General features: G+C 42.0%; 7 protein-coding genes across 7 annotated transcripts; 4 read left to right on the forward strand and 3 right to left on the reverse strand.

Moving 5' to 3' along the window:
• The first annotated feature begins 529 nt into the window (after positions 1-529).
• Positions 530-2,861, forward strand: BYT42DRAFT_561264 (uncharacterized protein). Its single transcript, XM_051567344.1, has 8 exons — positions 530-751; positions 840-925; positions 1,001-1,096; positions 1,162-1,320; positions 1,416-1,503; positions 1,572-1,699; positions 1,799-1,856; positions 1,927-2,861. The coding sequence occupies exons 1-8, from the start codon at positions 601-603 to the stop codon at positions 2,682-2,684; spliced, it is 1,524 nt and encodes a 507-aa protein (XP_051426607.1). The 5' UTR covers positions 530-600; the 3' UTR covers positions 2,685-2,861.
• A 1-nt stretch (position 2,862) lies between these two features.
• Positions 2,863-3,871, reverse strand: BYT42DRAFT_642956 (uncharacterized protein; the record flags this gene model as incomplete). Its single annotated transcript, XM_051572596.1, has 4 exons — positions 2,863-3,071; positions 3,133-3,212; positions 3,279-3,510; positions 3,574-3,871. 4 exons carry the CDS (start codon positions 3,869-3,871, stop codon positions 2,959-2,961), a joined length of 723 nt encoding a protein of 240 aa, XP_051426608.1. The 3' UTR covers positions 2,863-2,958.
• Positions 3,872-4,277: 406 nt separating this feature from the next.
• Positions 4,278-6,320, forward strand: BYT42DRAFT_561271 (nuclear protein Ytm1p). The gene is made up of 10 exons (XM_051567345.1): positions 4,278-4,487; positions 4,555-4,643; positions 4,704-4,807; positions 4,873-4,994; positions 5,064-5,119; positions 5,193-5,288; positions 5,351-5,485; positions 5,555-5,701; positions 5,773-5,878; positions 5,955-6,320. The coding sequence occupies exons 1-10, from the start codon at positions 4,346-4,348 to the stop codon at positions 6,221-6,223; spliced, it is 1,266 nt and encodes a 421-aa protein (XP_051426609.1). The 5' UTR covers positions 4,278-4,345; the 3' UTR covers positions 6,224-6,320.
• Positions 6,321-6,710: 390 nt separating this feature from the next.
• BYT42DRAFT_561276 (mitochondrial ATP synthase g subunit-domain-containing protein) lies at positions 6,711-7,408 on the forward strand. The gene is made up of 2 exons (XM_051567346.1): positions 6,711-6,795; positions 6,869-7,408. Exons 1-2 carry the CDS (start codon positions 6,741-6,743, stop codon positions 7,156-7,158), a joined length of 345 nt encoding a protein of 114 aa, XP_051426610.1. The 5' UTR covers positions 6,711-6,740; the 3' UTR covers positions 7,159-7,408.
• A 994-nt stretch (positions 7,409-8,402) lies between these two features.
• On the reverse strand, positions 8,403-10,390 carry BYT42DRAFT_561278 (putative NADP-dependent alcohol dehydrogenase C 2). Its single transcript, XM_051567347.1, has 7 exons — positions 9,895-10,390; positions 9,805-9,835; positions 9,515-9,742; positions 9,357-9,439; positions 9,262-9,282; positions 9,104-9,185; positions 8,403-9,043 (listed from the first exon to the last, which is right to left on the reverse strand). The coding sequence occupies exons 1-7, from the start codon at positions 10,125-10,127 to the stop codon at positions 8,561-8,563; spliced, it is 1,161 nt and encodes a 386-aa protein (XP_051426611.1). The 5' UTR covers positions 10,128-10,390; the 3' UTR covers positions 8,403-8,560.
• Positions 10,391-11,674: 1,284 nt separating this feature from the next.
• On the forward strand, positions 11,675-12,995 carry BYT42DRAFT_490928 (mannosyltransferase putative-domain-containing protein; the record flags this gene model as incomplete). The annotated part of the gene is made up of 2 exons (XM_051564036.1): positions 11,675-12,529; positions 12,606-12,995. The coding sequence occupies 2 exons, from the start codon at positions 11,675-11,677 to the stop codon at positions 12,993-12,995; spliced, it is 1,245 nt and encodes a 414-aa protein (XP_051426612.1).
• Positions 12,996-13,124: 129 nt separating this feature from the next.
• BYT42DRAFT_561283 (serine/threonine-protein phosphatase 4 catalytic subunit) lies at positions 13,125-14,890 on the reverse strand. The gene is made up of 10 exons (XM_051567348.1): positions 14,834-14,890; positions 14,607-14,730; positions 14,523-14,541; positions 14,382-14,453; positions 14,024-14,310; positions 13,869-13,944; positions 13,740-13,807; positions 13,525-13,646; positions 13,377-13,455; positions 13,125-13,293 (listed from the first exon to the last, which is right to left on the reverse strand). Exons 1-10 carry the CDS (start codon positions 14,848-14,850, stop codon positions 13,240-13,242), a joined length of 918 nt encoding a protein of 305 aa, XP_051426613.1. The 5' UTR covers positions 14,851-14,890; the 3' UTR covers positions 13,125-13,239.
• Between the last annotated feature and the right edge of the window lie 10,086 nt (positions 14,891-24,976).

Consider the following 24,976-nt stretch of genomic DNA (forward strand, 5'->3'; position numbering starts at 1 on the left):
ACATAAAAAGGCATTCCGAACCCAGAAAATTTCACTGTCCCCCCACATGAAAATTCTTGTGATGCAAGGAAAATAGCGCTCCCATGATCACGCTGTGCTTCGAGTTCCAAAAAGTCTAATTTATCAATGAAAATTATAACAGTCTTGGTAGAAACAGTAAGAATAATCAACAACATAAATGATCAATGCACGATCGAGGAGAGCAGTATCCTTATTCTCAGTTAATGCATGAAGAAATCAATGTCTTGATATGCACCAGGCAATATTCGGAAGCAACGCTCCGGCTTTTGTATTTTACTTCAGTAATAAGCATCACTCTGAAGAATTGTATGTGTATCATTACTATGTAAATACATGAAGAGGGTATTACTGCTCAAAAGGTTTGAGGGATTTGGATGATCGGAGAAAAAAGAAAGAAAATAACGAGTACGAGGAACTTTTTGACGTTTCAACTCACAGAAAATAGGAAGAACCGGGTGTGATACAGTTACAGATTTTTTTTCCGTATTTTAAATAGAGGCAGTGTCGAATCCGCCAAAGTCAATTTTGCCCATCCTTTCCATTTAAAAGCATCCCAACTTTTAAACGGTTATTTTCCCGATGGAAAATATGATGTCCATCAATGTACGCAATCTGAATGACTGGGACAAAACTACTTTCGAATGTTGCTGCCATAATATCGAATGCGATCGACTGCGCTTATTCAACGAAGCGTACAGAAGGATGGAGCATGATGCTCAATTGGCTGCAGGTGGGTAGCTTCGCCCGGGATTGTACCGGGAAAATGCATTGGTCTAAAACTCATTAACAGACTTATTGACACAATCCATTGTTTCCAGAACTGGGACAAGCATTATTACTTGAGAAAAAGGACCATGAATCCCGCTGCGGCAAATACGCAGTTTCCCCACGCATATCCATTGCTGTATGAATCACTTCAATTTCGAAACAATGACACCCAAAGTAATTTTACCTTTTCTTTTTCTTGAAATCATCGTAGGAAGAAGAGAACACGCTGCAGCAGGCAATCAACGAACGGGACGCACTACGACGAGAAAATGAGAAACTTGCATGGAATGCACAAAATGCACAAGAGGTTAGATCCATCAAACTACAAGAAAGCTCATGATGAATGTTTTTAAAACGTTGGCATGACTATAGATGATCCAGTTGCTTCAGTTGGAAGTGAAATATTCGAGAGAACATTCGAAAGAAATGATGGCAAAACTCGAAAATTATACACAAGAAATTTCCAGACTCAAACTTTGTGAACAGATGCTAAGCTTAAAAAATAACATTGAAAATGAATTGCGTAACCAGGTATATTCTTGTTTAAGACCGTTTGTGCTCATTCATGAACCCGCTCTCAAACTTGTGTCAACCATCGCAACTGGTTTGCCCCTTCAAACATTTAGATGGATGATTTGAAACAAGAAATAACAATGACGCGAAGAAACGAGCTGATGTGGCAAAATAAACACAAGCGATTGCAAGAAAAGTATGGTAAGCGCGTCTCTTCTTACTCCTCTTAGGGATTTCCATTGATTTAAAAAAAAATGACATCTTTTTAGAAGATGCTCGGGCCGCCAATGAGGTTTTAACTCGGGAACATCACGAATTAGCCATGTTTGTCGTGCAAAACGGAGTTCTTTCCCAAATGAAATGCTATAATGAGCAGTTACGCCAAGGCCTTCTCCAGGTAAGCACCCTCACATTGTTTTGCCGTAATGATCCGCTAAATCATGCAATCTCACATCAGATTTCTTCCGTGTACGAAACTTGCGCTGATACAAATAAGGATTCAAACGCTCCGCCAGCGCCATTGCCAGAAACACGAGATCCCAAACGAGAACATGGTAAACGGCTTCGCCATCAATGAAACCACTTCGTTACTTAAAAACATTTCTTGTATTCCACACATATCAGGATACCCTTCGCCATCGTCATCGTCTGTTCTGTCTTTTGATAAACCGTCCATCTCGTTATTATTGCAAGAAGATACATCCCTGTCGCCTGAAACAATTACCGGAGAAGAGTCGCAGTGGCAGAGTCATGTTCAATCATCTTACAGTGCGCTTCAGTTGATAGCTCATCAACTCTTTGAACGTCTATGCGCCACGGATCCTCGAAAGCTGAATCGTCGTTTACACCGGGCGTTTGACATGTCGGAACTAAGCGATATGAGCAATTCCATCATTCAAAACATATTGATCGATATTGAAGAATGCAAGCAACGGTTCGATTTGTTATCGGGCACTTCGGACAGCCTCGGTGTCACCATACCAAGCTGTAAAGAAGAGCAAGCAATAACCGTGTTTACTGCCCTGCTAAAAACGATCCAGATGATTCTCCGGGAGGTAGCTGATTTGCGACTTACACTGAACGACTTGCAGGCGGATTACGTTCGCCGTATTGACCAATCAATGAAAATGCAAACCATCACCGAGGAGACGGAAGCTTTATCCAAGACTCCTGATGCTTCCTGGATTCCCTCCTTTGCCCGCACGTCGGCTGAACCAACGAATCCAAGTCAAAAACCCGCAAGGCAAACATCTTGGATGAGTAACTTGGTAAATTTATTCCACAACGACCCCGTCGACGAAAAAGATCCCGCGCCTCCAACAACGCCACTGAATTCATCGATGGCAAAAGCAAAGCATCGTCCTGTCCCCATCATCGTTTAAAAACGCCATATACACCTGCCCGTCCTTTCGCATGCCACATCATTACCCTACCGTCAAATCCTTAAAAACAAAAGAAAGTTCCCCAAAAAATTCAAGCGAAATGAGAGATCAAAAGATAACCTACCCTATGTTCATATATGTTTTTAGATTTTCAAGCATCATTTTTAGAGTTATAGAGCTTATTTTTATCAAAATCTTAATGATATTTTTTTATATGCAGTGTAAAAGTATAAATATCAAGTATTGAAGGTAACATGCAAGGATATAAATGATATTATTTACGTGATGATGGTGGTGGTGTGATGGCATTCCACAGATATTTTGCGGCGTAGTAAGACGAAAGACCTTCCAGGGATACCGTTCGTACTCGTCCTTGATCTGGCGATGCTATATGATTATGGTTAGTGATGCATTTTGAAAACCATTCTTTACCAGAAAGTATATTTACTTATAACAGCCTTATTGAAGATGGCTTGATCATTTTGTACCATTCGTATGCCCAAGCTGTGATAAATGGCCAACTGTAATCTGTTCGATCCCGCGTTTCAGTATTTCTCGACAACAAGGTCACATAAAAACCAAAAATCAGCTTACGAGACAGCATCGGATAAACCTTCATTTGGCAACTGGTCACCAGCTTCGGCTTCTTTTTTGAGTCGCTGAATCTGTTCCTCTAGTTCTTTGTTCTCTTTTTCTATGGTTCCATTTTCCGCGATCAGTTGTTCCTCGTTCTGTTGTAGTTCGGCAATGGTGTGTTGACAGGTATCGTTGTGTTGGTCAAGCTCAAAACAAGCAGCTTTCAGGGCTTTTAAACGAGCTTCTAGCGCTGTATAATACAATTCAGTAAGACAAGTGGTGAATGAGCACAAGAAAAAGGCTTTGCTTTTACCCTTGACATTATCTTCCAGTACATGCACATTGTCTTCGCGTTGTTTCTCGATTTGTTCTCGGTAGGCATCGGCCTCTCTCAGATACTGCTCATATCTGTGTTCCCTAATTTTTCGCAGTGTTTCCCTCGCTTTTTCAATGGTGTTGTCGAAAGAATCCGTATCCAATGGGTATTCCATTAGTGGGCTAGCTGGGTAATACGGCGGAAACAGCACTGCACTGCTGCGATTTCTGAGCACGGTTGCCCAATGAAGCATGTGACCGTCTTTTTCTGCGTGTTCGCCAATGAGACGAGTCATTTGGATATTTTTGCATAAAGTTCTTTGGAAAAACTTGCAGGTGCTTTTGATGCAGCCGGAATATCATCTATGGTGGATAATAAACCTTGGCATTGAAATTGTACATAGCCTGTAGCTCATTTTTTGCACTCGTAAACATCTACGGGAAGGGGAAGAAAATCGCAAGTAGTTTTCCTTTTCTCAATTTGGTCAATAGCTATCAGACAGTCATGACCTTTATCAGTACATTTATTTAATATCAATCGTTCAAATTGTTCATAGTAGCTTTTTAAAAGGCCCAAACATGGGCATGACACAGCCCAGAGGAAGCGACTTGCACATTTTAAGAACTCGTTCCATAGAGAGAGGCAATACAAAACGGTCACAGTTTCGCTCCAGGGATAAGCCACCGGATCACGTCGAGACTAATTATTTTTTGACCCAGTGGATGATTCCCGCTATTGCGTTGTGTGTCGTCCATTTTGAACCTACATCATGTCCAGTGAACAGGAACAAGTCCAAGTGCGTTTTACCACGCAACAAGTCAAGTATGCAGTAAACGATGCGCCAATCTTGGTCCCTTCCAACTTTAAACGATATGGTCTTTCTGAGATCATTAACAACCTGCTCGGTCACGGTAAGCGATCATGGTATCGAGATGGTTTCTCATTACTCGTAGCTCATATTATTTTATTCGCTTGCAGAAAAACCTGTCCCTTTCGACTTTTTGATTGACGGTGAAATTTTGCGTACCAGCATTGCCGAATATTTGACGAACAAGCGCCTGTCAACGGTAAGCGATCGATCATTTGAATCCACAGCCCGGAATCGTTAGCTGATCGGCTTACTCTAGGAAAATGTAATCACCATCGAGTATGTCGAATCGATGCTTCCTCCTACACCACTTTCGGCATTTCAACATGACGATTGGATCAGCTCAGTTCAAGGTTCCAAAGGGTACGGCATCAGAATCGGTAGATTGAAATAACATGGAACTTATTATCTGTTTGTTGAATAATTAGCTTGTTCCTTACTGGATCGTACGATAACATGGTGCGACTGTGGAACACTTCAGGTCAATGTATTGCTACATTATCCGGACACACTGATTCTGTCAAGAGCGTAGCATTTGGTGCCGTGAATGGTAATTTTGAAGAGGTTTACTTTGCTTTCTGCACCTTTCCGTATTGACCCAGCATTTTCGGTTACATAGATCATAACGTCAAAGTGTATTCGGGCTCCTTAGATCACAGTGTACTTGCCTGGGAGGTGTGTATCAAAAAAATTTATGCCAAGTTTCTTGCTTGCTCAATGTCAGAACTAACGAATTTGGTAAATGTAGTATTCTTTTGACAATGATCATCATCAAGTATTATACGAATGCAAAGGCCACAAAGCACCCGTTGAAGCGATCGCTGTAGATACCAAAAACAAATTTGTAAGGAACCATTGACTACCTTTGCTTAGATCGGGTGACTCAATGATTTTTCTGCTGTGTAGATCGCCAGTGCTTCTGCTGATGCAACCATCAAAGTTTGGAAGACTGAAGTGCCTGTGGATGATGAGCGTGAGAATGCAGAGGGCGGATCGAAAAAGAGAAAGAAGACGGAACCCAAGGATGGTCGTAAAATCAAGGTACTGCGTGTATATTCGTGACAAACACATGGTCAACGCAATTCTAACAGTGTATTTTTTTTTAATTAGACCGCGGCACTCACTTTAACGGGTCACGTTGGCGGTGTCAATGCTGTGGCATTTGATACAACTGATTCGAATATTGTATATACTGGTGGGTGGGATCATTCGATCCGTTCTTGGGATGTAGAACAGCAAGTCAACCTGGTTACCAAGGTACAGAATCTACTAATGAGTGCGAAACCGAGCGTATTATGGTATTAAACTGTTCCGCATATTACCCATAGAATTGCGAGAAAGTGGTGCTCGACGTGGATTATTCGGCCAAAGCTCGATTATTGGCGACAGGTCACGCTGATAATATCATCCGTCTATGGGATCCTCGTTCGGAAGGTATGTGTTTGTCAGGCGCGACATCCATTTGCAAAAAGCAAAGGGTTGGACTCTTATCGTATAAAATTTGCTGTAGATGGCACAAATGTAAAACTTGCTCTGAGGGGTCATTCCGCGTGGGTGTCGTCAGTCTCATGGGCTCCTAATTCGGAATATGCTTTGTGTTCTGGTTCTTACGATTCGTCAATTCGTGTCTGGGATATCCGAAGCAAAGGTTCGCTGTACACAATCGATGCGGAGGATGCATCAAAGAAGGACAAGATGCTCAGCGTCGATTGGGATGGTGAAAGAATTCTCAGTGGTGGTGAAGATAAGAAATTAAGGATCTTCAAAGCTCGAGTATAATACTTCATTTGTTTGTAAGCATCCATACAAAGACCTTGTAAGAATTTAGAAACATTTTTTTTTTTTTTTCATAATATCATGGCATGACAAATTTTCATTCGCGTTTCATGTTACTTCTTTTTTTGGATGGGTGGTTACCGAATGATCCACCTTTTGAACAATACTTTTATTGTGCAAGATTATCTCTAGGTGAACTGTACCCGTAATTAGAGATATCGTTGAATAGTGTAGTCCTGATGAACTCTGCGGGCGTCCCCAAGTCGCTAATAATATTTCAAGTATCAGCTGTTTAATCTGTAATATTAATACCGAGCCTTAAATACATCGTTTGAAGTTTACAATTGAAGTGCCTATTATTTTCATATAGGAAGTCTTGAGGTTTCAATCGCAATGTCTTTTTTACAACTTGCTAAGAAAATGATGACGCAAGCAACCTAAATATAAAACCCCGCGATCCAGATTTCGGCATGTTTACCAAACAATTTGGGGCTGCTTCCTCTGTCCCTGTCCAACAAAAATGTCTGCTAGCAAGTTCATTGGTGCGCTTCAGTCTACCTTGTCCAAGGTTACTGGTAAGAGAATTTTTATTTTTACGAGGGCTCGAGAAAAAGGAATAAGCTGATGCGTTGTTGGGTCCTTTGGTAGCTTTGCAACGTCCCATTGTGTATAATGCCAAGGTTGCTGGTGAAATCGCAAAACAAGTGTATGTCAAGGAAGGCATGGCTTTCCCTAGCGGTGAGCAATTTACTCAGGCTCGTCAAATCATCCAAAAGAACATGAACGTGGCCGCTCTCAAGAACCTTACCTGGAGGGATATCGCTCAGGGTGGTGTTGTCGCAGCTGAAATTTACACTTTCTTCTTAATTGGCGAGATCATTGGTCGTAGAAACTTGATCGGTTACAATGTCAAGTCTGTGGATGCCCATCATCATTAAATTATTGTGTCTCGGTGTACTTAGTCATTTTTAGCCAAAAAAGCAAGAAAAAAAGAAGCGAAATAGAAGCAAAAATTGAACTTGCCATTCATTCGTTCTGTTCGCGTACCCAATGTTGGAATCGGGCCGCTTCCGCATTGAAATACTCGAGTTCTTGCTGATGCTCGTTCATCAGTTTCTGTTGCTCGGCCAAAAGATCCTGTCGAATCGTATCGAGAGTTTCCAATAAGGAATCAACCTTTGATAATCTCATCACATGGTCCAGCCGCTCCCGCTCCTTGTCGTTATACGCTTTCTTGAAGGATTTTCGGCTATGCTTGGTCATTTGTTTCTTCATGATCTTGCTATTGTGCCGGAGGAGATGGTAATTCGTAGTGTCTATAAGAAAAAGGGATGAATAGGCTTGTGTGTAGGGTGATTTTCCGTGACATAACATTTACTTTTACGTGGATTTGATTCGCAAGATACTTCTTCATCGAGAAGCCGCGTGGTGGAGGATTGAGGGCTTGTGGTTGAGAAGGATGTCTGCGGCGATGATCGGGAGCGATTTTGCCGTTGCTTCAAGTAGGTTTCAATCGTACCATACCATTTCCAGGAGATAGGGTGGCCTTGTTCCTTCAATTGTTCTTCTCGTTCATATCGAGCCATGATAGAGTAAATAACCCCTCGCTGAGTATAAGTTGGGAAGGCTAGCGTATCAGATAGTCTATCTTCGTTCAAGAATTGAAGCACGCGATCAATTTCCAGTCTACTAAATTCCTTATCGTCGGTGATGATAGTCGGGTTGGAGGCAATGTTTTGACGACATTCTGCAGTTTGTGTCGCGTCAGTATCTGAACTTTCATTGGCATGGAAGCAGTTCATAAGCATATGGAAAGAGTCGTAGTATTGCCAGGCTTGTTTGTCTTTGCCGGTCTTGAGTGATCGATAGATTTTTAAAAGTTTGCTGATGACTTGCAAAAGGGATCGTCGAGTTCGCCGCATTCTCGGTCGAATATACACTTCCACGACGCTGGCGGTTCCATCAGAGGACCAATGGTTGACATGTTCATGAAGCAGAGAGATGAGTTGTCGAATTTCTTCGTCGCTGTAGGTGCCTTTGTGAAGCATGGATGCTTGATGGTTGAATAAAAAAAGAGAAACAAAGATCAAAAAGATAAAAGAGCCTTGCAGGAAATTTCAAGTTTTCAGGAAATATGAATCTTTGAATGGGCGTCACAAATCATGCAAAACTATGAGCTTTCCACACCAAACGTCTTATTCCATTCTCTTCACTGATGAGAAAAAAATTTATTCTCTCTAATAACATCATCCTCTTCTCCCTATATGTCTCTGAAAAAAATAAATAACAGTTGGACTCTAGCCGTCCTTCTTGTCTGACTTTCTTCTGTAAATATGATCCTTATTGTCTTCCTTCGCCGCAGATAACAATACGATAGTGGGCTTGACCGGTCATTAGCATTTCCACTCCACGGTTCACCTCGTTTAAGGAATTGCCCACTTTCTGGATCCAAGGACGCACACCGGTTTGACTGGCAAAATCGAGCATTTCCTGTAAATCGCCATTGCTGCCGACAAAACTACCTACAATGCTGATATGGCGATAGAGAAACGCGGCCGGAGGGAGTGCAACAGGTTGCTCCGGCACATCAAGCAAAATCATTTTACCGCGTGTCCTGATCAGACCAAGCAAGGCACCCCAGTCGGTCGACTTGCCACTGCCGCACACAAACAGATAATCAATGCTTTGATTCAACTCGGCTGGAATTCCTTCTTTCAATACGACGAAATCTGTAGCGCCCAACTGAGCAGTTTCCTGAGCCTTTGACGACGATGAAGAAATTGCAACGATGCGTCTGCATTGCTTCGCTTTCGCCCATTGAATCTATTGGCTTGATTAACATCTGGAAGTCGGAGTATCCATAGTTTTGTTGCAAGCACTTACCGCCAAGTGGCCCAAGCCTCCAATACCTACAATGCCTACAGTGGCATCCTTTCCAATTTGATAATGCTTGAAAGGCAGGTATCTTTATACGGAGAGAGCATTTATCAACAGTACGTTCACAAACAACTCATGAACAAAGCGACGATGCTATTACTTACGTAGTAATACCAGCGCATAACCTACGGCAGAAAGGGCTATCTGTTAGCATGATGTGTGTTTTAATGGACCCTTCTGTGTTTTAATTATGACTTACAGCGGAGCACCCTCCTCATCGCCGATATTTTCCGGGATTTTGATAGCCCAGCTCTCTTGCACGCGGACTCGGTCTGCATAACCCTAGATGTCGTTTTTTCTTGTTTGTGAGCCAAGGAGTATTCTCGCTGAACAGCGCGTATGTGAGATGGATCGTACCCCAAAGGTAGAATAGCCCTTGTACTTGCCGTTGTACGTTGTCACCTTGTCAGGGCACAGTTGACCGAATTCGTCCTGACATTCCCTACAGCTACCGCAACTACGACAAACGGGACTCACACCGACACGGTCGCCGACTTTGTGCGTTTTTACGGCCGACCCAACCGCAGTGATTTTGCCAATGAATTCGTGACCTGGAATCAGTGGATACACAGCTCGTTTCCAACCCTGATAAATGCCATTAGTTTTGTGTATTATGATGGCTTGAGTTTTTTTGGGTCAAAACGTACATTGGTCAGCTGATGAATATCTGAACCACAGCTATATTGATGGAGGTATTAAATATGCAACCCAACAAAATCAAAAGTGCATTCACCTACATGCCACAAGCTGAAACAGATATTTCTACTTCATCTTCGTCTAACGGACGAGGAGCAAAAGTGTAACTTTGAAGATAAGTGTCTTTCTTATTGAGTACCAACGGCTGCAAGCCGACATAGCCAACAAATTGATCGCTCGTCATGTCGAATTTAAATGATTCAACTTCAAGAGGTGTCCTGAGGATCTGAATTCCGCTTTTCCTTTTAGGGACACACATACGAAGATTTCTCATCACCGTGTTCAATAATTGCTAAGTTCATCTTTTTTTTTTTCTCTTCTCGGTTCTCGTACCATGAGCTTCAAACAAGTCTATCAAAGAGCTAAAGGCGTTTGCGAACAATAGCTAGTGTGTTTTTGCAATATGTCCTGCGTTCTATCTCGAATATTTGATTCTCAAGTTGAAGATCATGATCACTTTACCCCTTGATTTGATGAATATGGAGATGGCGGAGATGGAAATGCGATTAGGCCGGATTTGTCGATGCTGACTGTGACAAGGTTTGGAAGACAACTTATTTATAAGATCACCAAGATGATACTTCAGAATCATGTGTAAAGAAGAAGTGGTGCTGAGTATGCTGATAGGTTTGTTCGGACGTTCAACTGAACGGCTATACCGGGGATACAGAATGATTTTTTAAAGTTATACTTGCACGGTAAGTCGGCGCTCAACCACGCTAACCGGTCTTTCACCTTTTCTTCATGCATGTCTCCCTTATGCGTATGCCATGGCTTTCTTGTTTTTTGACTTTGGAAAAGATCATGAGAGATGATTTTATACAACAAATAAATATATTGTGAATTTCATTTACTTGAAGACGTTGTTGTTCGCATTGATATCTATCGGGTTTAATGTTGGAACGCCGCGTCCAAATCCACTCACGTTTGTGGTCGGATTTAGCTTGGATGCACGGACATTTGACGGGCGGTTTAGACGATTGATCTTGGACATAATTGTTTCAGCAAAAGGACTTCGGGATATGACCGATCCGGTCACCCTTTTTCATATTTAGTTTGCTCCCATTTTATTATGGTCTATAGTTTTGTCTTGCTCGGTGATAAAGAAAGGAAAACTCACGTCCTCCATGGTGAAAAACAGAACTTTTATTCGGCAAATAAATTATAAAGTGGAACGAGGGCAAATTTTTTTTCTCTTTTCTTTTCCAAAGCCGCAAGCCGCAAGGTGGTACAAATCCTTTAGACGAATAATTGACCAACGTCTATTCTTATCCAGGCTTTCTCTTTCTCTTTTATATTACTTTTTCATTGTGTTGCGGATTTCTATCTCATGCATGCTCGTACCAAGTCGCACTGCATCCGTTTTATACCCCTTTTGGTACTACTTTTAGTATCCTTTAGCTTTATTTCGTTTCGTTACGATGATTATTTGAGGAATCCTTTGACATTGGTCGATGATAACAGCAACAAAAATCCCAATACCATGGGAAAAAATCGCTCAGCAATCGAGCGACAGACCGTCGTTGAACCTCGTAAGTGAAACGTTGATCCCAGGCAACAGTATTTTGGATAATCTTTATTCATTCTAAAACATAAATTTCATTTGTATGATAGTGATTGAGGCTGCAACCGAGGGTATTGCTAAGCTTGCCAAAACGCATGATATTGCAATTCCAACCCCCATTGCTCCCTGGACAGGTACAAACAGTTGGCTCTGATTCTCGGTAGAAAATGTCGGTAGAAGAAAAATGGCTGATGATCTTCATATCCCCCCATCTAGATGCTGATACTCAGTCATTGGGAACATCGTTTGGTCAATCGATGGAATTCAAGTTATTACTTACAGCGGAAGTCCCCGATTTTTCCATATTAACATACCAGCAACGTGTGTTCAAGGGATTATACCAGTACTTTGATCCCATCCTAGCCGAAGGAAAAATTGACGTGGCGCATGATCCAAAATATAGCAAAGCATGGGCCCTTTACGAAAAGTTGGAACACATCGTTTATCCATGGATCCGTCCGCACTGGCCCAACATGTTTCACGCGAATAACGGCACCGCTGGCCGAGGCATTGTTCTATGTGTCGGCAACCACCAATTCCAGCATGCCGCAACGACCATTCGAGGTATTCGCGAAGTGCTCAAGTCCGAACTGCCAATTGAAGTTTTCTATATTCGAGATGATGACTTGAGTGAGGGACGACGAAGATATCTGGAAACCGAATTCGACAATTTGAAAATCGTCAAAGCGGTGGATTACATCAATGATTTCTATACACAGTTCGGCGGTTGGGCCGTTAAACCTTATGCCATATTAGCGAGCAGTTTTTCAGAAGTGATCATGATGGATGCCGATGCGTTTTTCTTCCAAAAGCCAGAGACGTTGTTCGACGATGAAGGTTACAAGGCGACGGGAACCCTTTTCTTTTACGATCGTACCTTATTCGCGAACTGGGATGTCGGCAAACGATGGTTGCAGTCCTTCTTACCCACCAAAAGTTCTCTAGTAGAAAAGACCCGTTGGTGGCAGTTACGATCGGCTCACGAGCAAGAATCAGGGGTGGTGGTAGTCAACAAGAAAAAGTCATTGCTAGGCTTACTGGCGACCTGCAAGATGAATGACAAGCACGAGCGTGACGAGGTGACTTACAAGAAGATGCACGGCGATAAAGAGGTCGGTTGTCAGGGAACAAAGAAAAAGTTGTTTAGGGGAAAACATAGTCGCTGACCATTTGTCAACATGACCATAGACATTCTGGATCGGTTATGAGATGATGCAGACACCTTATGCGTTTGTCAAGTCATACGGCGCGGTTATCGGCGGATTGGGTGATGCGGGTGACAAGAATAATGTGTGTGGTAATCAACTTCATCTTGATGCGCAAGGGAAACCATGGTGGTGGAACGGCGGTTTGCTACGTGACAAACACCGCTGGGCCGATCGGTATCTTATTTTTACGCATTACGCGGAGGGCGAAGATTGGCATTTTGAAACGTCCTGTATTAAAGAAACCGACAAGATCCATGCCTTTACCGAAACCGACAAAGGTATTGCTACTCGGTACATTGCTCTCGATCAGCAACGACGAAAAGATGAAGCGCTCATCGAACAAGGCACGTGGGAGCCTTCCACACACTAAATGTGTATCGATCACTTTTTTTTTCATATTCTTTTTCATGTGCATACCATTGTTTGTGAGGAATCCTCTTTCTTTTTTTGTTTTTCATTGTAAATTTATCGTCAAGGAGGGGAAAAATAAACGAAGATATGGAGAAACGAAAGTGTAGAGAGAAAATAGTAAAGAGAGAATGTATATATGTGTGTTTTTGCGAGAATCGTGAAAGAAGAGAAAACAAAAAAATCAAAAGAAATAATTACAAGAGTTAAAGAAAGTAATCTGGCAATGTCTTTTTTACAGGCAGACCACGGTAATCTTGCTGTAAACACCAAAAAAAACCAAGATACACAAGTTAGCCCATCCACATGCCATACTCCATCTCGGTACAAGACGATGCCATACCTGTGGCGCTGCTTCGAATAATAAAAATTCTTTCTCCAAATTGTCGTCCAACCTTAATATTGCTGCAATATTTCCACATCTATATGCCACGACCCAAAATTTCAATGAGCAATGGCAGTATAATCACGAGCATCACGGCAAGACGTACCTGTAGCAATAATTTGGTGCTGACCAAACTGTAACAATGGTATCGTTGAACATGAGTTTATATCCTTCCATGACTAATTGATGAGCACGTGCAATCAAATCCAACCCATTGGTATGTAAAAACTACATATGCACGGATGAGTATCACTGTTTTACCGCTTATTCTTTTCCTCTGTTATCTTTGAACATTCATAAAGATATGTTTGGAGTACTTACGCTTTGGACCACTTCGGCACCGAACAAGTACCCCGCGCCACGCGGACTGTAACCCCATCGTTCAATATCTAGATGCGTGTTAGCTTACAGGAACCCATATCAGGTGTCCATTCCATTTTCCCATCTCACCTTCTGGATCTGACCATAATAAGTCACACATGGCGCCGTCATGAGGTACTTCTTGCTTTCGATCAATGAGTCGGATCTGCCCCCAAAGAAATGACATGAGTCAACCAGTTTCGCTAAAATGCCTCTACCAATCGACGTCCCCGCGATATATATACCTGATCAAGTGTATTTATACTGGGCGACAATCCACCATGGACACAAAAGATTTTATCATCAATGATGGCGCTGAGGCTCAAAAAGTCGAACACTTCGCAGCACCAGCGCCACACACTTGCAGTTCCGTATTTGCGCAGACATTCTTCGTAAAAACCGTAGACTTGGGTGATCTGTCGACTTTCATGGTTGCCTCGAATCAGAGCAATACGATCGGGATACCGGACTTTCAGCGCCAATAATAACAGAAAAGTTTCCACAGAGTAGTAACCACGATCGACAAAGTCGCCTGGATGCAGCAGTATTAGTGCCCATGGCGATGTTGCGACATTTCGTTCTCATCCTGAAAAGATACAATACCCATGAACAAGTAATTGGTATCGGGACACTCGCCGCCCTTTTTGAACAACTCTTTCAGATCATAGAACTGTCCTTTATACTTGCCGCCGTTAGTTTGATACCCCACGATTAAAAAAAAGGCAAAGCCCGTTCATTCCATACCGTGAATGTCGCCGCAAATCTAATTGGATGCCAAGCAAGGAGTTACACACCTTGCTCAAAAAAATATATTCGTCGTCATCTTACCGTAACTGGTGCATCCACTCGTAATACGTTTCCTTCCTCAACAAGGATTTCTCTCGCTTTCCAACACAGCTCTTTGACTTCGCCTTCGCTAATGATCTCGCCCCGTCGTAACTGTTCGAGTTGCCTACGCAATAAGACATGATTAGTGTCTCTGCACATAAAAACGAAAAAAGTATTTGTCGATTGTGGTCTCCACAACAACAATACAGCCAAGAAGAGATCATCACCTGTCAAGTTGGCCCATAATCAATGATGAAATGAAATAACAGCTTATGACGGTGCAGGCTACGATTTTTTTTTTCTTTTGTTTGGAGCTTCCCAATTTTATTGGCACTCCGCCTGGCATGCTATTCATCTCCCCCCACCTTGTCGATGCAGCGAAATGGCCCGTACGAATTTGTGACGAATTATCTCCATTATCCATTTAGAGGCATCAGCAGGTCATCTTTGGACGGTACAAATGCAAATATTCAACTTTATTGTCATTTCCAGATGGGCGTTTATCACCCATAAGGTAAAAGCACTGAAAATAACTGAAAACAATTGAGGTATCAAATTAACGCAGACCCAATACTTTATGGTGTGGAAAAATTGCATGTCCAGCAGTTGAAAGTCTGCACGAAATTTTCAAATTAAAAGTTTGGATACTTTATTCAGCAAATTGCAATTATTACTGATTATAGCGGATAAATACAGACGCCCGTGTTTTTTTACCGAGAACTGTTTTCTTTTGCTCGTCCGCCAGCGACCATCTTGGGCCAGCACTCGGCAAGGATACTAGCTGTGATGCTCGTATCTCGGAGCAGCGGGCTGACAATATCGTAGACCTCTAGTTCGCTGAGGAATTGCGTTCCGTGATGTCCCAGCGTATCCGAGTAACTCTTGGCAGTAAGAAACTTGCTGGTGCGGCGTCTTCGTTCTGGCGGCAATGGAGTCCGAAAGGCCTTGTATATGCATCGACTGAAAGGTGATACGACGATGAAGACACCATTTCTAGAGGGTCGTGGCGAGGGAAAAAACAATGGAGCGAAGCGAAACCTTGGCCTTGGTGGTTAATGTACAAGTTGACGAATCCAGGTTAGATATTGGAGAATCAGGACGCAAAGAAATGATAAATAAAGTCGAAAACAGTTGTCTGGAGGCGTAAATGTATTTATATTGAGGCACTCGAATAAACGATAGTCACATCAAATGATAAAATTGCTAGGTTTACGAATGTGGGAAAATCGGTCTCATCGAACTAATTTTCTCACAGTGTTCCACTGGAGGATGCACTCACTGCATCCATCATAATCGCATCATTCTAGTTTCGTTTATCAGCCTTGGACTCCTTATTGAATTTACCATAAAAAATGTGATACATTTAGTTTTGAAATGATCAGCTGTGAACATCTTGGTTGATTCATTATAAAAAATGTGGGGCTGGCGCTGAAAGGATCAACTGTGGACACCTTGATTCCTTTCAGCAAAGAAATATGATAAATTGATTTTTTCTCGTAGGAGGAACAAGCCATCATCAATGATACCATATGCTACCAATATAGCCAAATGAGATGTTGTTTCATCATTTGTATGCAACGTATATTCATTACTTCATTCATTTGTATTTTAGATTTGTACGAAAACGAGGTGCCTGAACTGTCATTCACATTCGTTTGTATTTCTGACTTCTACAGCCAAAAAACTGCTACGAGGAAATTAATTAATTTTTAAAGTCAATAAAAGAATTAGCAATAACCATGATCGTATATTCGAGATGCTGTCGAGTAATATATCACAAACTTACTGGGGTAACATGGTGCGTGTTTGATCATCGTCTTTTCATTGGTTTACGCGATTCCGGCCGTAACCTTATCGCAGGGCCGTGGAAACTCGCTATCTTTCAATGTTCTTTCTCTGATTCACATTTCAAAAACTTTAGCAGCTTCAGCAGCTCAATGGCAAAGGAAATATAACAACGGCACATGTGGATGGTAAAATCGACTTCCGCTATTTTGGAGCCATAGTGACCGAATTCTGACTCTGTACATGTAACAAAAAAAATGCAGTCATGAATATGCAGTTTCTATACCGATGCTTGAACGCACTTTGATCGTACTTCCTGCAGTTTCAAGCAGAAGGCACGTAGATTTTCCAAGAATTTCGGCATTCGTAACGAAATCTATAATACATATGATCTTAGACATGGTAGATGATAGAGCCAATCGTACTATACTATCTGCGTCGAATATGCATGAGTGGAACCGGCAAATACAGAAAGATTCTCTTTGGCTAGTTATAGGACCGAAGATGCAGCATAATTCCTTGCTTGGACATGCACGCGTTCTTCCTTTCAGACAGCTTGGTGCACTGCATGTGAAACGTATACATAACATGTTGTTTCCAAATAACGGTTCCATTATGTGCGAACTCAATGTGCAAATAGTAAAACCCTGAAAACTAGGTTACAGTGACCATGCTCCATAACCATCACCAGCGCTCACTTTTCTTTATCCTACGTTAGGAGGATAGTGACAATTTATGTGGTGGGGTTACAACCAGCAACCGTGGTGAGTACAACTAAGGGTCATGGTTTTGCGTCGCGTAAAAATGCTCTTGTGCGAGCTGCTTCGACATGGTGCTACTGGCGCCCAAATTAGTGGTTATTGAAGGCACGAAGAGTGCAGCGATTACATTCATACGCTTTGAACCGTGTTACATCGATCTATTTTTTTTGTCTTTCTTCTTATTGGCGCATGGACAGAAGGTTGGATAATTCCGCCTGGTTTCCCTAATTCGGTCTCTGATTGGGACGGTGCGGTTGCATATGGTGATGGACAACCGTGACCATTTCTCCGGCAGTTGCGGTTACGACTTTCACCTGCTTACGATATAGGCATTTTGGTATTCTCTATTAGCGAATTCACCTATGCACGTTTCACATTTTCAGAAATGCTTAGCGATAAACAGGAGGTCGCAAATCGAAGAAATGGAAAGAAAATAATAAATTTTAGAGTCTGTGGCTACTCATTCTTTTGACGCATGGTAAATGAGTGGTATTTTGTGCAGGTGGGCGAGTGTGTTTTTTCAGATGAGGGAGATTTTTCAGGGTGCTCTTCAAGTGGTGAGTGCTCATGAAAGTGACAAGTGGCAAGTTTCACGTGGTGAAGATAAGTAGCGGGTGGTGAGGAATAGATGAACCGGTTAATGGAGAACGGCACATCCGGCCAATAAAAAACGGATGGAAAATTAAACATCGGCAGGCGAAAAACCAAACATGGCTGCCAGGAAAATCAAAAAGAGGCACTTGAAAAACCCGCTCACCACTTGAGAAAATCCATTGGCCACTTGAAAAATTCCACTGGCCCACCTGAAAAAAACACACTGGCCACTTGAAAAAAGCCCGCTCACCACTTGAGAAAACCCACTGGCCACTTGAAAAAAACACTGACCCATCTGAAAAAAACACACTGCCCACTTACATTTCATTATGCCTTTCGTCACTAAAGCTTCTATCAATTAACTTAATTAGGTACTAATTTAGTAAGCCCATTTGGGCCGATCGGACGACTTGGCACGACCCAAAGCATTCTATTTTGGATCACTGAATCATAATCGGGAGAGAAATAAGATGTGTTGGCGGCTGGGACGCTTTAGTATATTAGACGCCCTTGTTCAAAAATCTTCACAGTTGTTGATATCCCTTTTTTCAGCACAATTTTCGATTGAAATAATTGCTTACATCGTCATGCCTAGTCCCGGCAAGTATCTCGGTCTTGATACCTTCATTGATGCCATCAGTATCCTCAGGGCCAAACATGACTGGGACACACCTGGTCTCAGCTTTCATGGAAAAACAATTGAGGCATTGCAGACTTAATGGAAGAAACCTATTGTGTATTTTACTCGCAGGCAAGTCATAACTTCAATGGAGACGACAAGTCCTAGCAGTCATCTGGAAAGGCGTACGTTATGCGTTCTATTACCGTCGATGCCGCCATCACCTCACCTTCTTTGTGGCTGTGTGCTTGGTGTAATAAAATGATGTATTCCACATACGTCCATTCCTCTTTCATCGCATTATATACATTTCAACGGATAAATCTCATACTAGGTCAATATCCTCAGAGCGTTCGCAGTTCAAATACACCGAGTTCTACCACACTCAAATCCTAGTCAATGAAGATGAATCTCATGACCATTTTTATTCAGGAACCGACCTTTGACATAAAACAGTCAAGCCATAAAATAATCATGCGATCCATATTCACAAATTCACCGTCTCCTTGTCAACCAAAAATCAAGAGCACAACCGTATCCTCTTGCCATTCATCTACAGTACATTCAGCGGCAATATCTACAGGATAAACGATTTTTTATAATACGATCAATTCAAATGACGATTCATCATAAACTGTATAAGCAGACATAGAATAAAGAATTGATCTGGGCCTTTTTTCCCTTCTCTTGTCTCAATAAATCAGAGTCTCGAAAGATTTCAGGTTTTCTCTGTCTTCACATTTATTTTTACTTACGAACACTACAGTGGCCACTCATCTGTACCTGCCCCTTCTCATCAACATGCGGCTGCGAAATATCCCAGGCAATGATATCCACGCCATTCAGCAACGTTCATTTGCTTCATTCTGCCTTGCTATAGGCAGACATATACCCTTCCCGGTAAAGAATATATAACTGCACGGGAGCATATTCGTCTTCCTAGGGAATAGGAGATGGTGAGAACGAACGTTTATCTCTCTCATCTCTGCTATATACCCAGATTTGGAGAACGTTATTTGGAGTTATGCCGGGAAATTAACCACCATAGTGATCCCATGTGGGCTGTATTCACTGACAAAAAGATGAGAGAGGAAACACGAACTGAAAATCTATCTTATATCACCTTACTATCTTCCCTAGTATGAGTAGTCAACCGCTTGTAATATGAATAAATAAAGCAGCTATTTTTTATGCCACAAGCATATAACCTTTTCTTTGCTCACTTCTTTTCGTCGTTTTATTGTAGTCAAACTCCATCGTTTTCGTTCACAAGAATTGCTGTCCTTTTTCTAGGTTAATTTACCCAGAATACCTAACATTGTAAGGCCGAACATTTCCAATCCCGTTACACTCGTGTTTCCCGACGAATGATCGCAGTTACGCGCCTAGTTCCGTCATCCAGGATATAGGCTTTGATATGTTATCATCTCATAAGGTAGGGTATTATATACCATCCATGCCTTTCATCAAAAAGATACCACACCATCGATCCACTTAGTCAATGTGGATGGTTATGTAATTATAGTTTGTGTATCGGTATGAAGTGACTCACGTCAGAGAAAGTAATAATGATCGGATACACAGATCATGTGTCTCGAATTGACAGAGCATACTGTCCGATTAATAAGAGAATTACACTGTTAGATCGAGAAGGTTGGATATTGATTATGGATCTTTCCATTCATCTTGAAGTCAAAAATCCGATCATTGTCGATCATTGACTGAGCTTCATGAAAGATCATTTTATCCCATCCGCAAATCATAACACATCCGAGCACAATTCCGTAAGCATTTTTCCAAGGCGTATGTGTGGACCATAATTTTCAATTCTGCGTGGCAACTGCATGCTCATTTTTCTTATTTGAAGAATATACCTATTTTCAATGATTGTCGACATATCCCCGTAATATCCTATGTCATTTCCTACTCGCATTCACTTTTCACATCAACTTCACGATTTTTAGCAAACTCGACTAAACCCAATCACAACGCAATAATGCCTACCGTGACCGCTGCACGCATTTTTGCCTGCATTGGAATAATTGGAGGACCTTGTCCTGCCGGAGATCGAAGCGGGTATAAATCTCTACTTTGAACCCCATGTCGACGACCACTTCGACAATATTGGCGTTCTTTCTGTGGAAATCACAAAATCTTTGTCAATACCGTGTACACAAATATGATTCCCAAACTTACTGCAAGAATTTCTTCACGTCTTCTGGGTTTGTGGATAAACCGGCGTAGTCTATGACCACCAGTCGGATTTGCCTTTCAGATTCTTGCACGTGGTTCAGGAGATCTTGGAAAAAGGAAAATGAAAAGCACATAAGATCTTGGAAAAAGGAAAAATGAAAAGCACATGAGATCTTGCTCTGGCAATGGCGATAATTACCTTGCGTGTCACCATCAATGTTCTTTGTGGCGATCTCTGAACTCTTCTAGTTCGCCGATTTGTCTCTCTGACTAATCGCGCTTTCTGCTGATGTATTGAGTGAGCCATAGACAGCTTCACAAGCAATTTCGATTTCAGCTTGATGGCCTGAAGATGAAGGGACTTGAGCTCTGACCATCGATCTGAATTGCTCGATATTTTCAAGGCTCAGCCATGCCAGATCTATAAGAAGGAGTCAATTTGGCTATCACATAAAGTCAGAAAGAGTTTACCTCTATGCTTCTCCATGAGCACGTTGTAAGTGCGTCCATGTTATCGGCCAGAGTTGATGCATTGTCTTTTTGTGGTCCCCCAGCGCCACCATTTACCATAGTGTCGGTTCTCGCCACGACCCTAAGATGCTGTGAAGACATGATTGCGGCCAGGATCGACACCACACAATATGTCGGCCAGGATGCCTCGTTCGGAAACATTTGGCGATGGCGGTCGGATCTTGGCGCAGCGGGAATAGGATGCTGTGGACCTCCTCTTCGTCAAGGAATTGCTGCTCAATGATGTAGTCAATGGGGTCATCACCGAGTAACCTAGTTGCACGTGGAATCTGTTCGTGAATGAGCTTCTGCCGGCAACGACTATGGGTGTGATATCATGATGTTGTGAGGTTGTCAACATGCATGATACGTTCTATAGGTAGTGGCTGTTCCTAAGATTCCACGATGGGTTGAGAAACGGGTGGTGGAATTAGGACCAGCGGATCGTGCATGTGTCGGTATAGGTTCCCCGGGTCCGGAAGCCATGCTACGTACTTTGGGGTAACTGACTTGTCGTCCGAATCCGCAAACAGATCGACGTCGTTTGAACCGAAGTGATGTCGGATGGCTGGACCGCGTGGCGGTGTCACGTCCAGTTGGTTTTCTGGTAAGGGCGACGGGATTCAAAGTCGGCATTGGAGTCCGAAAGGCCTTGTATATGCATCGACTTGAATGGTGATACCACGATGAAGACACCATTTCTAGAGAGTCGTGGCGAGGGAAAAAACAATGGAGCGAAGCGAAACCTTGGCCTTGGTGGTTAATATACAAGTTGACGAATCCAGGATAGATATTGGGGAATCAGGACGCAAAGAATTGATAAATAAAGTCGAAACAGTTGTCTGGAGGCGTAAATGTATTTATATTGAGGCACTCGAACAAACGATAGTCACATCAAATGATAAAATTGCTAGGTTTACGAATGTGGGAAAATCGGTCTCATCGAACTAATTTTCTCACAGTGTTCCACTGGAGGATGCACTCACTGCATCCATCATAATCGCATCATTCTAGTTTCGTTTATCAGCCTTGGACTCCTTATTGAATTTACCATAAAAAATGTGATACATTTAGTTTTGAAATGATCAGCTGTGAACATCTTGGTTGATTCATTATAAAAAATGTGGGGCTGGCGCTGAAAGGATCAACTGTGGACACCTTGATTCCTTTCAGCAAAGAAATATGATAAATTGATTTTTTCTCGTAGGAGGAACAAGCCATCATCAATGATACCATATGCTACCAATATAGCCAAATGAGATGTTGTTTCATCATTTGTATGCAACGTATATTCATTACTTCATTCATTTGTATTTTAGATTTGTACGAAAACGAGGTGCCTGAACTATCATTCACATTCGTTTGTATTTCTGACTTCTACAGCCAAAAACTGCTACGAGGAAGTTAACTAATCTTTGAAGTCAATAAAAGAATTAGCAATAACCATGATCGTATATTCGAGATGCTGTCGAGCAATATATCAGAAACTTACTGGGGTAACATGGTGCGTGTTTGATCATCGTCTTTTCATTGGTTTACGCGATTCCGGCTGTAACCTTATCGCAGGGCCGTGGAAACTCGCTACCTTTTCAATGTTCTTTCTCTGATTCACATTTCGAAAACTTTAGCAGCTTCAGCAGCTCAATGGCAAAGGAAATATAACAACGGCACATGTGGATGGTAAAATCGACTTCCGCTATTTTGAAGCCACAGTGACCGAGTTCTGACTCTGTACATGTAACAAAAAAAAATGCAGTCATGAATGTGCAGTTTCTATACCGATGCTTGAACGCACTTTGATCGTACTTCCTGCAGTTTCAAGCAGAAGGCACGTGGATTTTCCAAGAATTTCGGCATTCGTAACGAAATCTATAATACATATCATCTTAGACATGGTAGCTGATAGAGCCAATCGCACTATACTATCTGCGTCGAATATGCATGAGTGGAACCGGCAAATACAGAGACTCTCTTTGGCTAGTTATAGGACCGAAAATGCAGCATAATTCCTTGCTAAGACATGCACGCGTTCTTTCTTTCAGACAGCTTGGTGCACTGCATGTGAAACGTATACGTAACATGTTGTTTCCAAATAACGGTTCCATTATGTGCGAACTCAATGTGCAAACAGTAAAACCCTGAAAACTAGGTTACAGTGACCATGCTACATAACCATCACCAGCGTTCACTTTTTTAATCCTACGTTAGGAGGATAGTGACAATTAATATGGTGGGGTCACAACCAGCAACCGTGATGAGTACAACTAAGGATCATGGTCTTGCGTCGCGTAAGACGGATTTTGCGCGAGCTGCTTTGACATGGTACTATAGGCGCCCGAATTAGTGGTTATAGATGGCACGTAAGATTGCAGCGATTACATTCGTACGCTTTGAACGTGTTACATCGACGATCTACTTTCTTCGTCTTTCTTCTATTGGCGCATGGACAGAAGGCTGGATAATGCCGCCTGGTTTCCCTAATTTGATATCTGATTTGGACGGTGCAGGTGCATATGGCGATGGACAACCGTGACCATTTCTCCGGGGCTTGCGGTTACGACTTTCACTTGCTTACGATGTAGGCATTTTGGTATTCTCTATTGGCGGATTCACCTATGCACGTTTCACATTTTCAGAAATGCTTAGCGATAAACAGGAGGTCGCTGATGGAAGAATTGGAAAGCAAATAATAAAGTTTAGAGTCTGTGGCCACTCATTCTTTTGACGCATACTTACTGAGGTTACCTGGTAAATGGTAAATGAGTGGTATTTTTCAGGTGGGCGAGTGTGTTTTTTCAGGTGAGTGAGATTTTTCAGGGTGCTCTTCAAGTGGTGAGTGCCCATGAAAAGTGGTGATTGCTTATAAAAAGTGGTGAGTGCTCATAAAAGTGGTGCATGCTCATGGAAAGTGACAAGTGGCAAGTGGCAAGTGTGAAGATAGTGATGGGTGGCGAGTGTGCGTTGCTGGAGACTATTAGGCTATAGGTGATGGAAAGTTTTATTCCGCAGGAAAATAAAAATAAAAAAAGAGGTAGTTAGTGAGTATCAGATGTACTTGGCGGCTATCAGCTCAGTATATGCGTAGTGAAGCGGACGTAAAAATAGTTGGAAACGGAAAAAAGACATAAACAGAAAATTTGAAAGGAAGGAACACTCCTGTTATGGGAACTGGGGTGCGAAATTATAAGTAAAAGATTGTCAAACGTGAGTTGCGCTCAATCTGGATCTATTGCAACACGATAATGAGATCAGCTTCATGTGCAATTAGTGTTTTCTATCAGATTAGATAAAATAATGCACTCGAAGGGCTCAAGTTGAAAGATCGAAATTCTGATATTCAAAAACAAAGAAGGCAGGCTAGATGGTGTTTTTCAAAATAGCACTCACCACTCACCACTTCGATAAAAGCCACTCGTTGTAGACTTTTTTTGGCTTGTTGGGAAGGCGACCGTAAATTGCGGTAAGTAGATCGATTTCATTTCGTTGTCAGTGAGCACCAGCTAATAAGGTGCGAACGATAAATATCAGATCATAAAGTCCGTCAGTTCCGGCGAAAAAGGGTGATAAAATAAAAAGAAAATAAAAATCAAAGAGTCCAAGGCCTTTGTTGCCTGACTAAAATAGTTTGAGGTAAAGAAAAATTAAAAGTGCGCTTTACTTGAGCATCTTGATAAAGAAGATCGGATGAGGAGATATGTTGGTATGTTATTCACTGCTTTATTTCGGATTGAAATCAGGGGGTATTTGTATCAGTAAAGCTGCATTATTTTCTAGCTATGATTTATGATTTATAGCTGATCGGCACTTGAAAGTCTCACTCGCCACTTGGAAAATCCCACTGGCCACCTGAAAAAAACCCACTCACCACTTCATTTCATTATACCTTGCCGGCTAAAGCTCCTATTCAT

Source organism: Radiomyces spectabilis (assembly GCF_025331425.1).
Source record: "Radiomyces spectabilis strain NRRL 2753 chromosome Unknown BYT42scaffold_3, whole genome shotgun sequence".
Lineage (NCBI taxonomy): Eukaryota > Fungi > Mucoromycota > Mucoromycetes > Mucorales > Radiomycetaceae > Radiomyces > Radiomyces spectabilis.